Consider the following 15,797-nt stretch of genomic DNA (forward strand, 5'->3'; position numbering starts at 1 on the left):
GGCTGCCCCGCGGAGCAGTGAGCGCAGTCACCGGCCCTGCGGGCAGCGGGAAGGAGGGGATTCCCTGCGCGCCTCTGGCGGGGCTTTCTTGGCGGAACGGTACGAGTCCGGTCTCACTAAATAACAGTAAATGCTTCGTCCGGGAGGACTGGCCCGCAAGAGACAATCCAGGGGTTTGTGCGGCATATAGGTTAGGTTTCTCCTGTCAGCAGGCGACAAACAGATCCCCGTTTATGGATCTCGTTCCGTGAGGTTTTGGTAGGCTTTCAGTTGCAGCGCAGTACTGAAATGAATAAAAATCATGAAGGTGACAGCTACACCGTGCACAGTGCATCATTGCGTTTGATCCTCCTGTTGTTTTTGTAACAGATGCAAAAGGTTGGTTGTGCCTGAAAAATGTGGGGGTTTTTGTTTTTTTTTTCTCTTTTTCAGAGGCTTGGTTCTAGCGCCTGTTTCTTATGTGAATTCATTATTGTTTGGGTCAGATCGGTGAGACGGGAGTTTGGGTTGGGTGGCATGAAGTACCCACACACCTGCCTGCTGCCTTGGTTCACAAAAGCGAATCCCAGCTTGTTATAGGTGAAAATTCTGGCAGGGGGTATGATGCACTGCTGTACCGTGTGCACCCATGTCCATACATCAGGTGAAGCTATGAATTAGTTCAAGGATGAATTAATAGTTTTAAATCATGCAGTTGTTTTACATGAGTGAGGATTAGAGAGTGGTGAGGAATCTTTGTTTTGGGTTTACTTTTATTTCAACGTTTTGAATGTTTTGCCTCATTTCTTATTGCTGTGTTGGCTGTTGCTTACTACCTTGCCAAATGATTAGGTTGTCATCGTGCTGACGTATTGTTGCTGATGTACATCAGCATAAAGACTGTTACCGATTGTGAGAGAAATTCATGAAAACAGCAGACTGACCATCTGGATTTCTTTTTAGGATTAGTTCCAAGTTTCATGGACTCGGTATCAGTAGTATTAATATTACTCTTGGAAATTCAAACAGGAAGAAATCAAAGTTCTTAAACATTTATTGCATGTCCTGTGTTGCTTGTCTGAACACTGTTACTCTTAAGGTCATGTACTTTTATCATTTATTACCTTTTAACTTGAAATGAAAGTTTCATTGTGGGTGGCACTTGCTTTATTGTCCTGTGGTTGTTAATTTTTCTATAAATAGTAGTTCAGTCTTAAAAGAATGGAACAAACCAGTTTTCGTACAGTTGAGAGCTAAAGTTGCGTATTTCAGATATGGTTAAATCATCATGATTTGTGGTATTATAAATACTACCCAAAATAGATATATTTTTTTGGCATGGATTTTCTAGGTACATTGTTCCTGTTGACATATATTGAGTTTTTACTGAAACTGGTAATAACAATCATTTTTATAAAGCAAAATACACTATTTTAGAATACAGTGCAAATGTTGACGTGAGGATTTCTACAAATTTACAGTTTTAGATGGATGTAAACTTAAAACCCAAGCTGCTTATCGAGAAGTAAGTTTCTCAGTACTCCTTACTCTTAGCTAAGTTAATCAGTAGTTTGCAACTGTCAAGCTGGAGAGGAACAGGTTGGACCGGGCCTACCACGCTTGCTTTTTAAATCCTAACCCCTCAGAGACTGGAATGCTGTTAACATTCTCACCTAGTGGCTTTTCCAGGCTTCTCAATGCAGTTAGTCTGTCACCCACAGCTGAGGGCACTTCTGATTTAATCAATATGACACCTTTTTTCCACCATCTGTATAGAGAAGCTCCCTTTCAAATTTATACAAAGGAATTTGAACACGCATGCACATGCATTTTCTTCGTACTAGCTCTGCAATTAATTTTGCAAAGCATCTGTCTAGTTTTGAGAATTCTAACGCAGGGTTGTGTTGCATTGGTACTGGAGGTTTGATGGCTGAGAGTAAAGGAAACAATGCAAAAAGCACAAGATTTAAAAAGCAATAAATTAGATTTGTGGTTATGTTAAACTCATTAGGATTGATTTTATAGCCCTTCAGCATATAGCGTTTGCCCCATGGAATAGCTGCAGAATAAAATCTCTGAGAGCTGGAAATACCTATAGCTCCTATTCAGAATACTCCATGATCCTTGTTTCTACCTATTTATTAAGTTAATGAAAAGTTCCTTTATACAGGGATATTATTCAATGTCTAATAGCTGTTTGGTCTTGGGCTGCACAGTTAAGAATTGCATCCATTTTTCCATAGCACAATTCATAAAGTAAAATTACTATATTGTGATAAAAGGTCACATACTGTAATAAAATTACTTAATAAAGGAATTCCATGTTTCTGTAACTTATTTCCAGCTATGTTCTCAAGGAAACACTTAATACATACCAGCAAATACATAATTATTCTTAAGATTATCTTATTGTATTCAGACTCAGCTTCTCATATCTAAAACTTACAGTCCCCATAATTAAGACGGACTCCACCCTGAAGGTGCTTGTAGTCATATCTGCTTCTGCTCCTGAGTAGTCCCGTTGAAGCCATAACTACTATTTCTGATTTTAAAGTTGAGTATTTGCAAGATCGAGATCTGTGCAGCTGGATACCTTTCTTTTTTATAATATATTTTCTTAAAACTCCTAGTCTGGTTCTTCATTTAGTAACACAAAGTTGTGTCACTCAGCTGACAGGGAAGTTGGAGAAATGTCTATGAAAACACACCGTTAGTGTGTTTCTACATTTCATTGTGGAAGAGTACTGAAGGTGGGATATAACTGCAACAGTAGTCAAGATAGAGCAGCATAGCTGTGTTGCTTCCAGCACTGTGCTAATGTTTGCTTAGGACTAGGTTAATACTGATACACACATCTACACTGGAGTGAATTGTTCAGTAACTCATATAACTTTTTAAGAAGTTTTGTTTAGTATGTTTATTACCTCTTCTAGAAAACAAGTCTATCTTTCCAATTTAATACTAATCAGATTATTTGGCCTGATTTCTAATGGAATCAGGTCTATAGTACCAGGGGAAGAAGGTGTGCATGTCCAAATAACTTTAGTGTAGTTGATTTCAGTCAAGTTTGACTGAGGTATACAGGTGTCAAAAATAAGTTGCTATGAGTTTTGTGAGGCTAAGGAGCTGTGACGAGGAAACAAACTCCATCTGTGTCTTGAATGTGCAAAAAGCTGTGGCATAAATGCATATATTAATAGACACCAGATAATCTGTGTAGACCAGAACATTGCCTTATAAATGTATATAATACAGTGGGAAGAACTTTAATTCGTACAAGCAAGCACCTCACATCCGATCAGAAGGACGTTGGGGCTGATTAGTCCCAGTGCTCACTGGATTATTAGTGCCTTTTGCTTCTTTTGTCCTTGTTAGCATGACTTGGCAAACATCTTCTTTATCACCACAGAATTTTGCCTCTTCCATTTGAATAGGAATGACATTCTCTATTTTTCAAAGAAGTAGTTTTACACAAATTATATGCCAATTAGTTGAGTATATGACAAATAAGGCTATAATTGAAAATAGTATTTCTGCAGATTCAGTACATTTGCTGATGTGCTATCTTAGTTTATTTTACTATAGGTTAAAGAAATAGTACTCTTCACACCTTATTTGAAGGAAAGAATGAAGAAATATCCTTAAATGTTGCTTTTCAATATACCACATAATACTGATTCCAGGAAATAATTTCTTCTTGCATTCTCTGTTCATCTTTGCTCACACCGATAAGGAAGATGAATGTCTAGCTCTTTTTTTTCACTGTTTGTTTCCTGTCTTCATTCTTTCTTGTGTATCCATTATCAGAGACACAATTGTATGTAAATGGGACATAGGCTTCAGAACTTCTATCTGGCAAAATAGGCAAGTCAGATTTTTTGGAACTAATTATGACAACTTAGGAAACTGTGGAGGTACACACTACTGGGGAAGATGAACTAAATTGTAAGCTGCCACAGTCTTTTAGCTCTTAAATTTGCAAGGTGATGTAAAAAGCTTCCTTGAACAATTTTGTTAAAAAAAAAGCATAAAAAGATGGTTTCTTGTTTCCTTCCCCTGATTAATACTTAAGCTCATCAATACATAGATCATACAAATAGTAATGTCAGCAATCTGATGGGTAAAATACTGAATTTTGAGCTTGTATTTTGACAAGCACAGTGTAGGAAAGAACACATTTTTTACTTGTGTTCTGTATAATACACATCTATTCTTTTGCTGGTCTGGGATCTTAAGCAATCCTTTCCATCAGAAAATGTGTAGTTCCATGAGGACTGGAATTAAAGGAGCCTGGTTTCCTTCAGATTTAGTTCTCTTTGATGGTTGATATTGATATACAAGGTGTCAACCTTTCCCTTCACGGGAGCAGTTTATAGATTCTCTGCTTTATTCAATTACCTATTTTCAAGAGATGGTTGAATTTCTCAGTCCTTAATTGCTTTGTTAGATCTAATGAAGAATGATCAAGAGATTCAGAAGTTTTTGAGGAGTAGAAGCAATGACATATAATCCCCAGGCATACACACACAGATATGTGTATGCAGTGTGAATATGTGTAACTGCAAAGCCCTGGAAGTTATATTTCAGTATTCTTTTTGTGGGTTACTCCTGTATCCTATTGGATCCTTGGTTAGATGTTATAGTTTTCAACATGTGTCTTATGTTAACAGAAATTGTGAGAGGACTGTGAAGCTTTTTTTTTTCTTGTCTTTGTAGGATAATACATTTGGTGCACAGTTGAGACAATGGAGTCCATGCTGAATAAATTGAAGAGTACCGTTACAAAGGTAACGGCTGATGTCACCAGTGCAGTCATGGGAAATCCTGTTACCAGGGAATTTGATGTTGGCCGACATATTGCCAGTGGTGGTAATGGTCTTGCTTGGAAGATATTTAATGGAACTAAAAAATCAACAAAACAGGTGGGTTGTCAAGTAAAGACCTAAGTTTATAAGCATTAGATAACAGACTGATAGGTAGCAGTTGGTAAGTGGCATTTAAAAACAAAATCCAACTGGGCAGACTAATGCTAAGGTAGTACTGTAAGTAAAATGAAACGAAGAACTCAACATTATTTATATATAATGTTCTCAGCTACATAGGTGATAATTGCTCTAAGCCTTCACTGCTGGAGAAAGAAGTGGTTTTGCATTCATAGCATACAATTCGAGACCAAGATCAAGAATTAGTCTGAGTTAAAAGTGATCTGACAAGAAGGAAGAAGTTTGTTTTAACATGGATTGGTTCCCCAATTTGTTTTACCTTACAGCTTCTTTTGGCAGCAGTACTGGCTTTTTACAGTTTAAAATAGTCGTGAAGTATGCCATCATTTGTTCTCAGCAAAAGAGACTGTAGTTTTTTGCTCAGCTGCCATACAGAAACGGAGGGGTTAGAAATGTTAAGTCTGAGATACAGTAACAGGAAGGCATGGGATAGAGGAGGAGGTTGTGGGTTATGCCTTCCCTGTAATGCTTTCAGATCAGTGTTGTTCCCTTTTAGTTTCCTTAAAGTATTGCGGTTTAGAACACAAGTATATAAACTTTTGAGTCACTTGAAGGTCACGTGTATAAATAAAAGTGGGATTTTGTGACTTTGGAAGAAGGTTTGCCAGAAACAGAGTTTAAGAACTGTTATTATAGAAAATTATTTTGTTGTACTGGAGAAATGTGAAAAGTCTTTTTCCAAACTTGGAGAGGAAGTACAATTTTCAATGACTAAATAGAAGTGTTAACAAGTTATGGCCTTCAGTTAAACTTGCTGCTGAAGTGCTGTGAAGTCACTTAGACAATGAATCAGCTTGCTGCAGATGTACCAAAAAGAAATGCACACAAAGGAGTAACTTTGGAAAACATATATACAATCTGTTAGATGGTAGGAAAATAAACTAGCAAGTAGAGAAGAAACATACTATGCGGAATAAATAATCTGTGGAGAATGTGTGATCCGATTGTGACAGAATCTGAATAATGTTAAGCAGGTACTTTTGCCATATTCTCAAGCGTCTGTCTACCTGTTACAGAGCTCTATACATATAGTATTTACTGAATTTACCCAATGTACCAATTGGGGTTTTTTTTTGGTCTTATTCAACTATACAAAGAAGTGATAACATTGAAAGTGTGGTAGTTTTGATAGGTTTTATACAATCTCTGTGCCCAGTGAGCATTTGACCTGTAGCAGCTGTAGCTTTAAGGTGTGGAGAGTTGTAGCAAGTTTCTTTCACTGCCTAATTGATAGAGTGTATGTAACTTAGTTCCTGTTGGTCACATTTTTTAAGCCTTGAATGGGTGTTCTGACCACTGATTTTGCAGAGTTTTAGTTCAGGTGTTACCACATGTGATCCTGCAGTATCTCTCTAAAACCTGACTGACATCTGTACATTCATATGCCTTCATTAGGCAATTAAAAATACAGCAGCAGTTGTACTGCAGGGAATTTTAGATGGCTGGTGATTTGACATGCAATTACCATTCATTATTAATATTACTAGTTAGGTAACATCATGTCAACATTCAGTTTGCCCTTGCAAAATAAAACTACGCAGCAATACAAACAGTTTATGTTGTGTTGTATTGCAATGTATCTGTTCTTTAACACTATTTTTTATTTCTTTTGCATGTACCTTTTGAATGTTGGCTGGGCGATATGGAAGTGGCTGGCTGTCATTTTCCAAGTGCTAGCAGTCACTTTTGTGAAGTGATGCACTTATTTTCTGTATTGCAAGCGTGTATATCTAATTTGAAGCTACAAGCACTTAGCGTTTTTGCAGTGAATGTGTACTGTAATCAGACAAGCAGGGTGTAAGGGCTTAATTGCCTGTGGTGTTGTCACTTTACAACAACACAAGTAATAATTTAAGTCATTGTAGCCAGGTAAAATAGCTAAATTTGGAGTTGTAACATTATAGCAGTAGAGCTGATGAGAAATCTTTGTTCTCAGGACAAATGGAAGTCAGCAGTCTTACAGAAGTTGGTCAGCTGAAGTTAAGATTTCAAATATGGATTAATTTGGTTCCTGTTTTAAGTCAGTGGACAGTTACAAATATTCCATCTCTGGTGATAGTAGATATGTATGGTTTTATTCCTCTTTTCAGAGTTCCAGCGGGTTCCTGCCTTGCTGGTTTTCCAGGATTTCTGAACGTTTACTTTTTTTTTTTAATGTGTCTTGTCTTTTATTGCTTACTTTGCGGGTGACTGAATAACAACCTAACAGAATGTGAGGAAATTACTTACCTGGGTGCATATGTTTGGTGCTATTTGATAGCTGATTTGCTACTGTTTGTTTGAAAGATTTGAGTCTTTCTGGTTATACATGTATACATGAAATAACATATTGCTAACATATGCAATAGCATAACATAAATGCTAACGTATTTCAGCTCATCTTGGATTTCTTAACTTAGTCTTTATGCACTTACATTTTTTTTCTGGCATAATATGGCACTTGTCCTTTTTTCTGCTTAGAAAGTGTGATCATAAAGAAATAGATAGGGTAAGGTCACGTAATGTTCTTGTTGGCAGCTCAGTCATAAAAACTAGCAGAATTAAGGAGATAATGGTTTGCACTTCAAGACTACTGTAGTTATGTTTAACTTTTATTGTGGTAGTACTAAATATATTAATGGTAGGTGTCCTGGTTTTGGCTGGGTGGTGCTTAGTTGTCGACTGGGGTTAAAAACCACAACAGTAGGTAAGTCAGCTTTCTGTTGTTTTGGCTGTGCATACAGTAGCTTTGAAATTAAAGCTTCCTACTATTCAAACTTTAAAGGCTAATTCATTTTAAAACTGAAATAGTTGTATTGTATACCTTATGACTTAAATAAACTGATGGGAAAGTAGGGTTATAAAAAAAACATTGGCAAGCTTCTAAAAATAACCCCCCCAAAAGCTGGAGGAAAATCTTTTTCTGGCAAAAGACCAGAGTAATACTGGAATGCTTTCCAGTATTTTAGTGCAGAGACTATTTTGCTTTGCACAGTGGGAGGCTTTGGTAAAACATCATGTGTTTGTATATTGAGTTACATTTGATTATTCATTAAAAAAATGCATGAGTGTATATGGGTAAAATAGAGAACAAAAGTGAAAGGGAAAACAAACATAAAGTTTCTAAAATAAAGCACTTTATTTCTAAAATAAATTGCTTTCAGAAGTGCTGTATTAGTTTGAAATTTTGTTATTGGTCACGTACTGTTCAATACATTCACACTTGATACTGGAAAACATGTATTTTTTAAATAGTGGGTATAGTGTATATCTTCCATCCCCTGTCATTGGTTCCTCCCTGCCCTTCTCCCCTGTCAATGTTAATGTTTGATCCATCACACACGTAGGAGTTGGAGCAGGGAGCTGGTATGGATAGAAGCAGGAAAAGTGTACTTAGTTGAGTTAGTTATAGACATTCACCTGCTAATGGCTTAATGAAGCAGGTACCAGCTAAAAAATATAAATCAATTTTTTGTGTATTGGACTGAACTTCTTTCTTTAGGTAGCCTATTTCTAGAAGCCTTTTTTTAAAAAAATCAATAATGAAACTGTTCCTGTGAGATTTTAATTAGCATAATGGTTATAAAATGTGCAGTATGAGAGCACAGACTTCCTCTTGGGACTGAAAACTGTATTTTCATATTATTTTCTACTGGTTTCTAATCTTTATTATTATTCATAACGCTGTTGTAGGAGTATAGGAAAGTGTCTGTTTCATGATAAAGTTTTTAATTCCTTTTTTCTTCAATTGATTTATTTCTCTTTAATGGCTTCCAAGATGGTGATGTAATGTAATTTTTTGTTTCATATCCACCTCTGTAATTTCAAAATTCCATATAAATTTCTTAATTTTCTCCCACTTCATTTGCAGAGGTTGGTTGGAAGAACTATTTTCTCCACTTTAAACATCTACCGCATTTCTGGGACTTCTTTTTACACATATTTAAGCATTAAAAAATTCTTAATATTTTATCATGTGAATGGTCTGATTGGATTAATTGATTACTGTGACTATAAATTACCTTTCATGAATGACTAGTTTAATATAGATCGTACTGGTTTGGAGCAGAACGCTGAGACAGGGTCTGGTTTAATAAAGCACCACTTGATATATTTAATGCCAAATGAATGCATATAGGCTCAGAATATTTTAATTGTTCATAATTGATGTAAATGCTTTCATCTACTTAAAATCAAGCTGATTTCTGTCCTGTGGATCTGCTGCTTTGTCACTCTGTAGATAGTGGTTATAGTTTACGTATTACTGTTTGTAAGGTAAGGAGCTGTAGCACCTTAACTCTTAAAATATATATTCCAGAGGTTATATACAGTAACCTGTGTGATTATGACTGGGACAAAGTAAGGACAATGTAGAATCATAGAATGGTTTGTGTTGGAAGGGACCTTAAAGATCATCTAGTGCCAAACCCCTGCCATGGGAGCCCGTCCAACCTGGCCTTGAACACTTCCAGGGATGGGGCATCCACAGCTTCTCTGGGCAGCCTGTTCCAGTGCCTCGCCACCCTCATAGTGAAGAATTTCTTCCTCATATCTAATCTAAATCTACCCTCTTTCAGTTTAAAGCCATTACCCCTTGTCCTATCACTACATGCCCTTGTAAAAAGTCCCTCTCCAGCTTTTTTGTAGGCCCCCTTCAGGTACTGGAAGGCTGCTGTAAGGTGTCCCTGGAGCCTTCTCTTCCCCAGGCTGAACAACCTCAACGCTCTCAGCCTGTCTTCATGGGAGAGGTGCTACAGCCCTCTGATTATCTTCATGGCGTTCCTCCGGACTCGCTCCAACAGCACCATGTCCTTCTTATGTTGGGGGCCCCAGAGCTGAACGCAGTATATGTGTATATTTATATATACATTGAAATACTTATTGCATTGGTGGGATTGTACTGTTGAATCAAAAAATGTGTGTATGTTTGTGTGTATGTATATAATTGTGTATAGGCTTGGTTTTTGGGAATGTTATATACCGAGTGAATTTTGTTGCTTATTTCTAGGAAGTGGCTGTTTTTGTCTTTGATAAGAAGCTAATAGACAAGTATCAAAAATTTGAAAAGGATCAGATTATTGATGCTTTAAAACGAGGTGTTCAACAGCTAACCAGGCTTCGACACCCTCGACTACTTACTGTTCAACATCCATTGGAAGAATCCAGGTAAGCTGTAGTAAAGTTGAGAACAGACTTTCTTAATCATTGTTTTGTTATTGGAAAATATCTGGAACATTCAACACATACAACTGATGAGATTCAAGTTTACTGTATTTACTCATGTGAGAATGGTTTTCACCCCACCATCAGTCCTCCCCCCCCCCAAGCCATAGGATACATTTCTGGTGTGAATCTAGTGAAACTAATTAATAATCTGTTGCATGGTCTTAGTCCAGTTGCAGCTATAAGGCTACACATGGCCCTTACAGCATGAAAATTTGTTAGTTCAATTAATTTCACTTTTAAAGAACTCTCTTAAAAATTGTTTTCTTTCAAAAGGTTGTTGCATTTATGAGATGTATATACTTAGTGCATGTGAGATTGGAGATTTTTGGTGAATTGTATGTGTTGTGGCCACATACAGCGTTTAAACAGTTCTCATGCCAATTGAGGGAGACAAAATTCAGTGTGTTTTTGTAGTGCTTATTTGATTTATGTAAGGTTGGTCACTAGGCACAATAATGGATTAATCTTATAGATTTATCATGCAACTGTAGTGATAACAGCACACTAAAATCTAACAAAATGAAGGTTTCATGTTAAAATAGGAAGCTGTTCCTGATCCTACTGAGGAAGATCCTGGAGGTTTTAGAGGTTATTTTCCAAACTCATTTTTCTAAATGGTAGCCTAATAAAGATTCATGTACATTACCTTTCAAACTTCTACATTTTTGATTGTGTCTGTTCACCTGCATTTTTCCAAATGTACTGGCTTCTAGGAGCTGAGAATACTGTAGGAATGCTTCATCATCTTTGTGATGCCTACTTTGGGAAAGATTTCTTGGATTAAGTGACACTTGCATATTCATATATATCTATCCTCCAGTACTAAACACATTTCGCATTAACAAGGGTTCCAAGCTGTCATTGCCCCTATGGTTCAATATGCCCCTCACAAAAGCCTAAGGAAGATTAATTAGGTAATTTAAGACAGCTCTCAGTACTCTACAACAGTAAATAAACTATTACATGCTAAATGGCCTAGGGTCATCTCAGTCATAGTGTATGCAAGTGAATCCCAGGGTATACCCCAGGCTTGTTCCTAAAATTGTCACAGTATTTTGATTGACTCAGCAATGCAGCTGTAATTATTTTTTCCCGAACTCTGCACTTCAGAAGAAAAGGCTAGGATTCATACCTTGGAGTGTTAAGAAAGCTTTGGTGGTGTTCTTGTGAAGAATTTAAGCCTTCTGAGTAAAATTAACAGTGTAGTTACGTCAGAGTTCTCCATGAGTTTTTAGTAATGCCCTATGCTTTGCTCTAATTGTTCTTCTTTCCATACTCAGCGCACTCAGTTACTGGTAGAAACACCAGTAGCACAAAACCTGTCCAGTTGCTTGCTGTGCCAGAAACTGGTGTAATGGTTTTAGGAGGGGGTCATAAAAGAAAAGTTTGCTTAGAATATTTGCATGTGTAACCTTGTGCAAGCATGCTGTAAGATTTCTTTAGAATTGCAGGTCTCTCCAGAGTGCTTATTCTTGAAGAAATCTGTCATGGGCTCCTTCTGGCTAGTCTGTACCTGGTCTTTTTTTGTGTCTCCAAAGTAACATACAGTTGTGTTGAACTGCTTGCAAGTCACCCTTTATTCCTCCTTTGTGGGGCAAAGGGATACTTGGTGTACCCGCACAGCTGAAGTAGATATAGGAAGAAAGGCCATACCTTTCTGATCTGAGTGTGTAGGTAGCTTTTCCACTATTAATAGAATGTTTCTACACCAAATTATTGGTATTCAATATAATTATATTTAATATAAATATATATATTATATATTATGATGTATACATTTTTACATGCATTTATATAATGAATAACTATTTATACTAAATATTTAATTTAAATACATTTACTTACAACTGGTCTTGAATTCCAGTAACAGCACAGATGAGCAATATTATTCTATATTTAACTTGTTATTGGAGAAAAGGATAAAAAAGCCAAATTATGAGTTCACTCATAATTTCGTTACTACCCATTAAAAATAGTAGTAGTGAGAAGAATCCCAGATACTTAATTTACTAGACATTCCATCTGTTGCAGTTTTTGCCAAAGCATATACATTTTTGGCCATCACTTTTATTTTTAACTTGTTTTCTTTTTATTATGTTACACTGAATTGCATTTTGATATTATTCAGGGAACTGTTAAAGAAGCTGCACTGTATGGCAGACATCAGCTTCTGCAATATTCAATCGTTTAATTAGATTTGCCCCATCCTTCCGTTACTCTGGTTTGGGTCCTTATTTAATTAGCTCCTAAAGTGAAAAATAAACAGCCATCTTTTTATTCCCTCAAAAAAACAGCAATCAGAGAGTTTATGTTATGAAAACCACTGAATAACTGTTCCCTAGGTATTTTCTATCATCTATGCCTTAACCATAACTAAATGTATAAGCTCTGTGGTAAAGTTGAAGTCAGATTGAAAATGAAGGACTTCGTCTTTCTGTGCTGTGATTCTTCCTTGTGATTACTACAGAAATGTGTTTTATAGCCCTAGTTGTGTTACTAGAAACATGAAATGGATGTTGTTAACAGAATGGTAGGGAGGAAACCAAGCAAAGAAGTTCTGTCAGGTTGGCTGACACTTATGATTCAATGTATTTTAGTTTTCAGTAGTTTTTCTTTCAGAAAAGCAGTAGATAAAACTAAAGTAAAACTAAAATCTGGATGAGTAGTAAGAAGTTTGCATGTTTCATCAGCCTTATTTTATTTCAAAGAGCAAGCTTGTTCATTATTGAGATACATAAAAACTGAGATCATAAAAAGATTCATGCTGAGGCATTGTGTCTTCTGTGATATTTTTATGGAATGAACAAAAAGTTAGGCTTTTGTTTTCTTGCCTATAACTTTATATTCAAAAATACATCTTTATTACTGTTACTCACTCTCAGTTTTCTGTGTTCATACTGATGCAGTATTTAGTGTTCTCGTGATTTACTCATCAGGTATGTGTGCTACCAACCATGTAATGCTTTCTCAAAAAAACCTTTAAAACAATTAAGAAGTGAGGTGCAATGACTGTCCAGGGCCTCCAGCGCTGTGCAGACCACTATGAAGAATGTGGATATAAAGAATGACTCTGTCTGTTACATGAAGTTTGTGAAACTGAGACATACATTGTTTTCAGGACTTCACGATTTGAAATTTTGAAGCACAGTGTTATAACCAGTCCACTTTATGTGTGGAAGTTTGCTTCATCTGTGCTTCTCAAACACTGTTGACACAAAAATGCATAAACAGTACCTGTAGTTTTTCATGAAGGAAACAATAGATAAAATAATTTAGGAAACAGTCACTTCACATGCAAACTGCAGTTCATACAACAAGCGTATTTGTGTTTGCACCTCTTCTTTTCTGTTCATTTGCAAAGTAAAAGAATATTCAGGTGCTACCTTACATTTTATTAATTTTGTTTCTGATCATTGTCTGACCACATTAAGTATTGCTTCAGTCAGGGATGTGTGAGTTTTAGGCACAGCTAAAAGACTGATTTTACAAGTTTTAATTATAGTAAGAGTGATTTGTTTGATTTTCCTGGATCAGGACAAGAAAAGCATTGTTTTGTTAAAACTTTATGAAGCATTGTGTGCATCATTAGTGATGTAAGTCAATGTTAGAGAATAAAATAATTCAAATATTTTTTGAATATTTCAGATATATATGTATTTCTCTTTAGCATAATATTACTTAGAAGAACTCAAAACCTGAAATATAACATAGTTTTAGGTAGCACCAAGTGCTCTGGTAATGTATGATACGATGTTTGTATGGTTCTTTATTCGCAGTCAAGAGATTTATTACAATTATTTACAAGAAATGTTTTTATGTATTTCCTCTACAGGGATTGCTTGGCATTTTGTACAGAACCAGTCTGTGCAAGTTTAGCTAATGTTCTTGGCAGCTGGGACAACCTACCTTCTCCTTTACCATCTGATATTAAAGAATACAAACTTTATGATGTGGAGACCAAATATGGTTTGCTTCAGGTATGACACAGGTTGTCCTTGTAATTTTCTTGTGCTTTTAGGATTAATGATTGTTTTATAAAGTTTGTAAACTGCCAAAGTTTTGTATGCGTATAGTAAATCAAATAACTGGGACGTGAGAGATGATAGTGCCCTGATCACTGTAAGTACAAGAGAGGATGAACACTGGAGGCTCTAAGTTGCTACTGTTTTTGCTTATTCTGACATGGAAAATACAAAATCGAATTAATTTTTATTTTCCATATAAATGTCTGCTACAGCTCTCTCTCCCATATGTGAATCTTTTCTTTACCTTCTGTGGAGGAACAGTAGCTCCCAGGTTTTATTTGATGTATATGTTGATCAACTTTGAAAAGCTTTTTTGTTCTTATGCTGTGATGGTTAATCAGCATCTCATCGTTAATCTCATCTGCTGATTACCCATCTGTGTTTAATTTCCTTCATACATAATTTTTAAGACATAGCCTAAATAGTGGTGAAAAAATGTTTCTTAGTTAACTTACCGATTTAACCGTGACCACAGGAACAGAATTTTTGTAAATGTCTTACAGGATATTTGTGGAAATATTTAACCTGAAATAATAATCTTTTATTAATAGGTTTCTGAAGGCTTGTCATTTTTGCATAGCAGTGTGAAAATGGTCCATGGAAATATTACTCCTGAAAATATAATTTTGAATAAGAGCGGAGCATGGAAAATTATGGGCTTTGATTTTTGTATCCAGTCAACAAATCCATCTGAACAGGAGGTAATAGATCTTTATATTTATCATCCTTAAATTTCAAATTCAGATCTTTGTCTGAAAGCAGTTTCATTACCTTGCATTTCAGTACAGAATTGTCTATTTAATATTCACCTCTATATTTTGTTGGCAGGAAGTTTGAACATATGGCACAGGTCTGGATTGAAGTGTTGCCTTTGGTCATCACAGAAAAAGGGCCTGAGTTGGCTCAGTGGAGTCAAAATAAACTAGCGATGGTTTCAGACAGAGGCTGAAGCCTGTGCCACTTCTGCTCATCTGCATGTTGGATGACATGCAAAGCTACCTAATATAGTCTGTTGTATCCACATGGTGCCTGGTTGCTACCTCCTAAAATGAATTCCCATCGTAGCTCATGTTTCCCTCTTACAGTGGTGCTTTGATTTTACATTACACTTTCCAGCTACAATATTCAGACTTAACTGCATCATCTAATCACTCTAAGCTACAGACACAGATTCTTAACAGTTTTGCCTTACTCCGTTTGTGTTTCATTGATAATTGAATTTGAGTGGATTAATTGTTTTTTGCTGCTTGAGTTTCTTATTTAAAATTTTCTTTAAAAATCCCTAATAAATGTACTTTCTTTTACTTCTCTTGTAGCCAAAGTTCCCTTGTAAGGAATGGGATCCAAACTTACCATCCTTGTGTCTTCCAAATCCTGAATATCTGGCACCAGAATATATTCTCTCTGTGAGCTGTGAGACAGCCAGTGATATGTACTCTCTAGGAGCTGTTATGTATGCAGTGTTTAATAAAGGGAAACCAATTTTTGAGGTCAACAAGCAGGATATTTATAAAAGCTTTAGTAGACAGCTGGATCAGGTATTTGTTCTATTTGTGACTATTATTCATTGATTTTCATATTTGAA

General features: G+C 36.1%; 1 protein-coding gene across 3 annotated transcripts in view; it reads left to right on the forward strand.

Annotated features, from left to right (window-relative positions):
* The window catches only part of SCYL2 (SCY1 like pseudokinase 2), a 38,612-nt gene that overhangs the window by 530 nt on the left and 22,285 nt on the right, over nt 1-15,797 (forward strand). Inside the window, exons 2-7 of one of the 3 annotated variants that reach the window (XM_075497871.1) lie at nt 943-1,078; nt 4,696-4,901; nt 9,970-10,127; nt 14,020-14,164; nt 14,764-14,913; nt 15,529-15,750. In XM_075497871.1, the coding sequence (XP_075353986.1) occupies nt 4,725-4,901; nt 9,970-10,127; nt 14,020-14,164; nt 14,764-14,913; nt 15,529-15,750 (852 nt within the window). In that variant the 5' untranslated portion in view covers nt 943-1,078; nt 4,696-4,724. The remainder of the gene's footprint in view (nt 1-942; nt 1,079-4,695; nt 4,902-9,969; nt 10,128-14,019; nt 14,165-14,763; nt 14,914-15,528; nt 15,751-15,797) is intronic. The other 2 variants (XM_075497864.1, XM_075497880.1) reach the window with 2 other exon arrangements.

The sequence above is a fragment of the Mycteria americana genome, chromosome 1 (genome assembly GCF_035582795.1).
Source record: "Mycteria americana isolate JAX WOST 10 ecotype Jacksonville Zoo and Gardens chromosome 1, USCA_MyAme_1.0, whole genome shotgun sequence".
Taxonomy (NCBI): Eukaryota; Metazoa; Chordata; class Aves; order Ciconiiformes; family Ciconiidae; genus Mycteria; species Mycteria americana.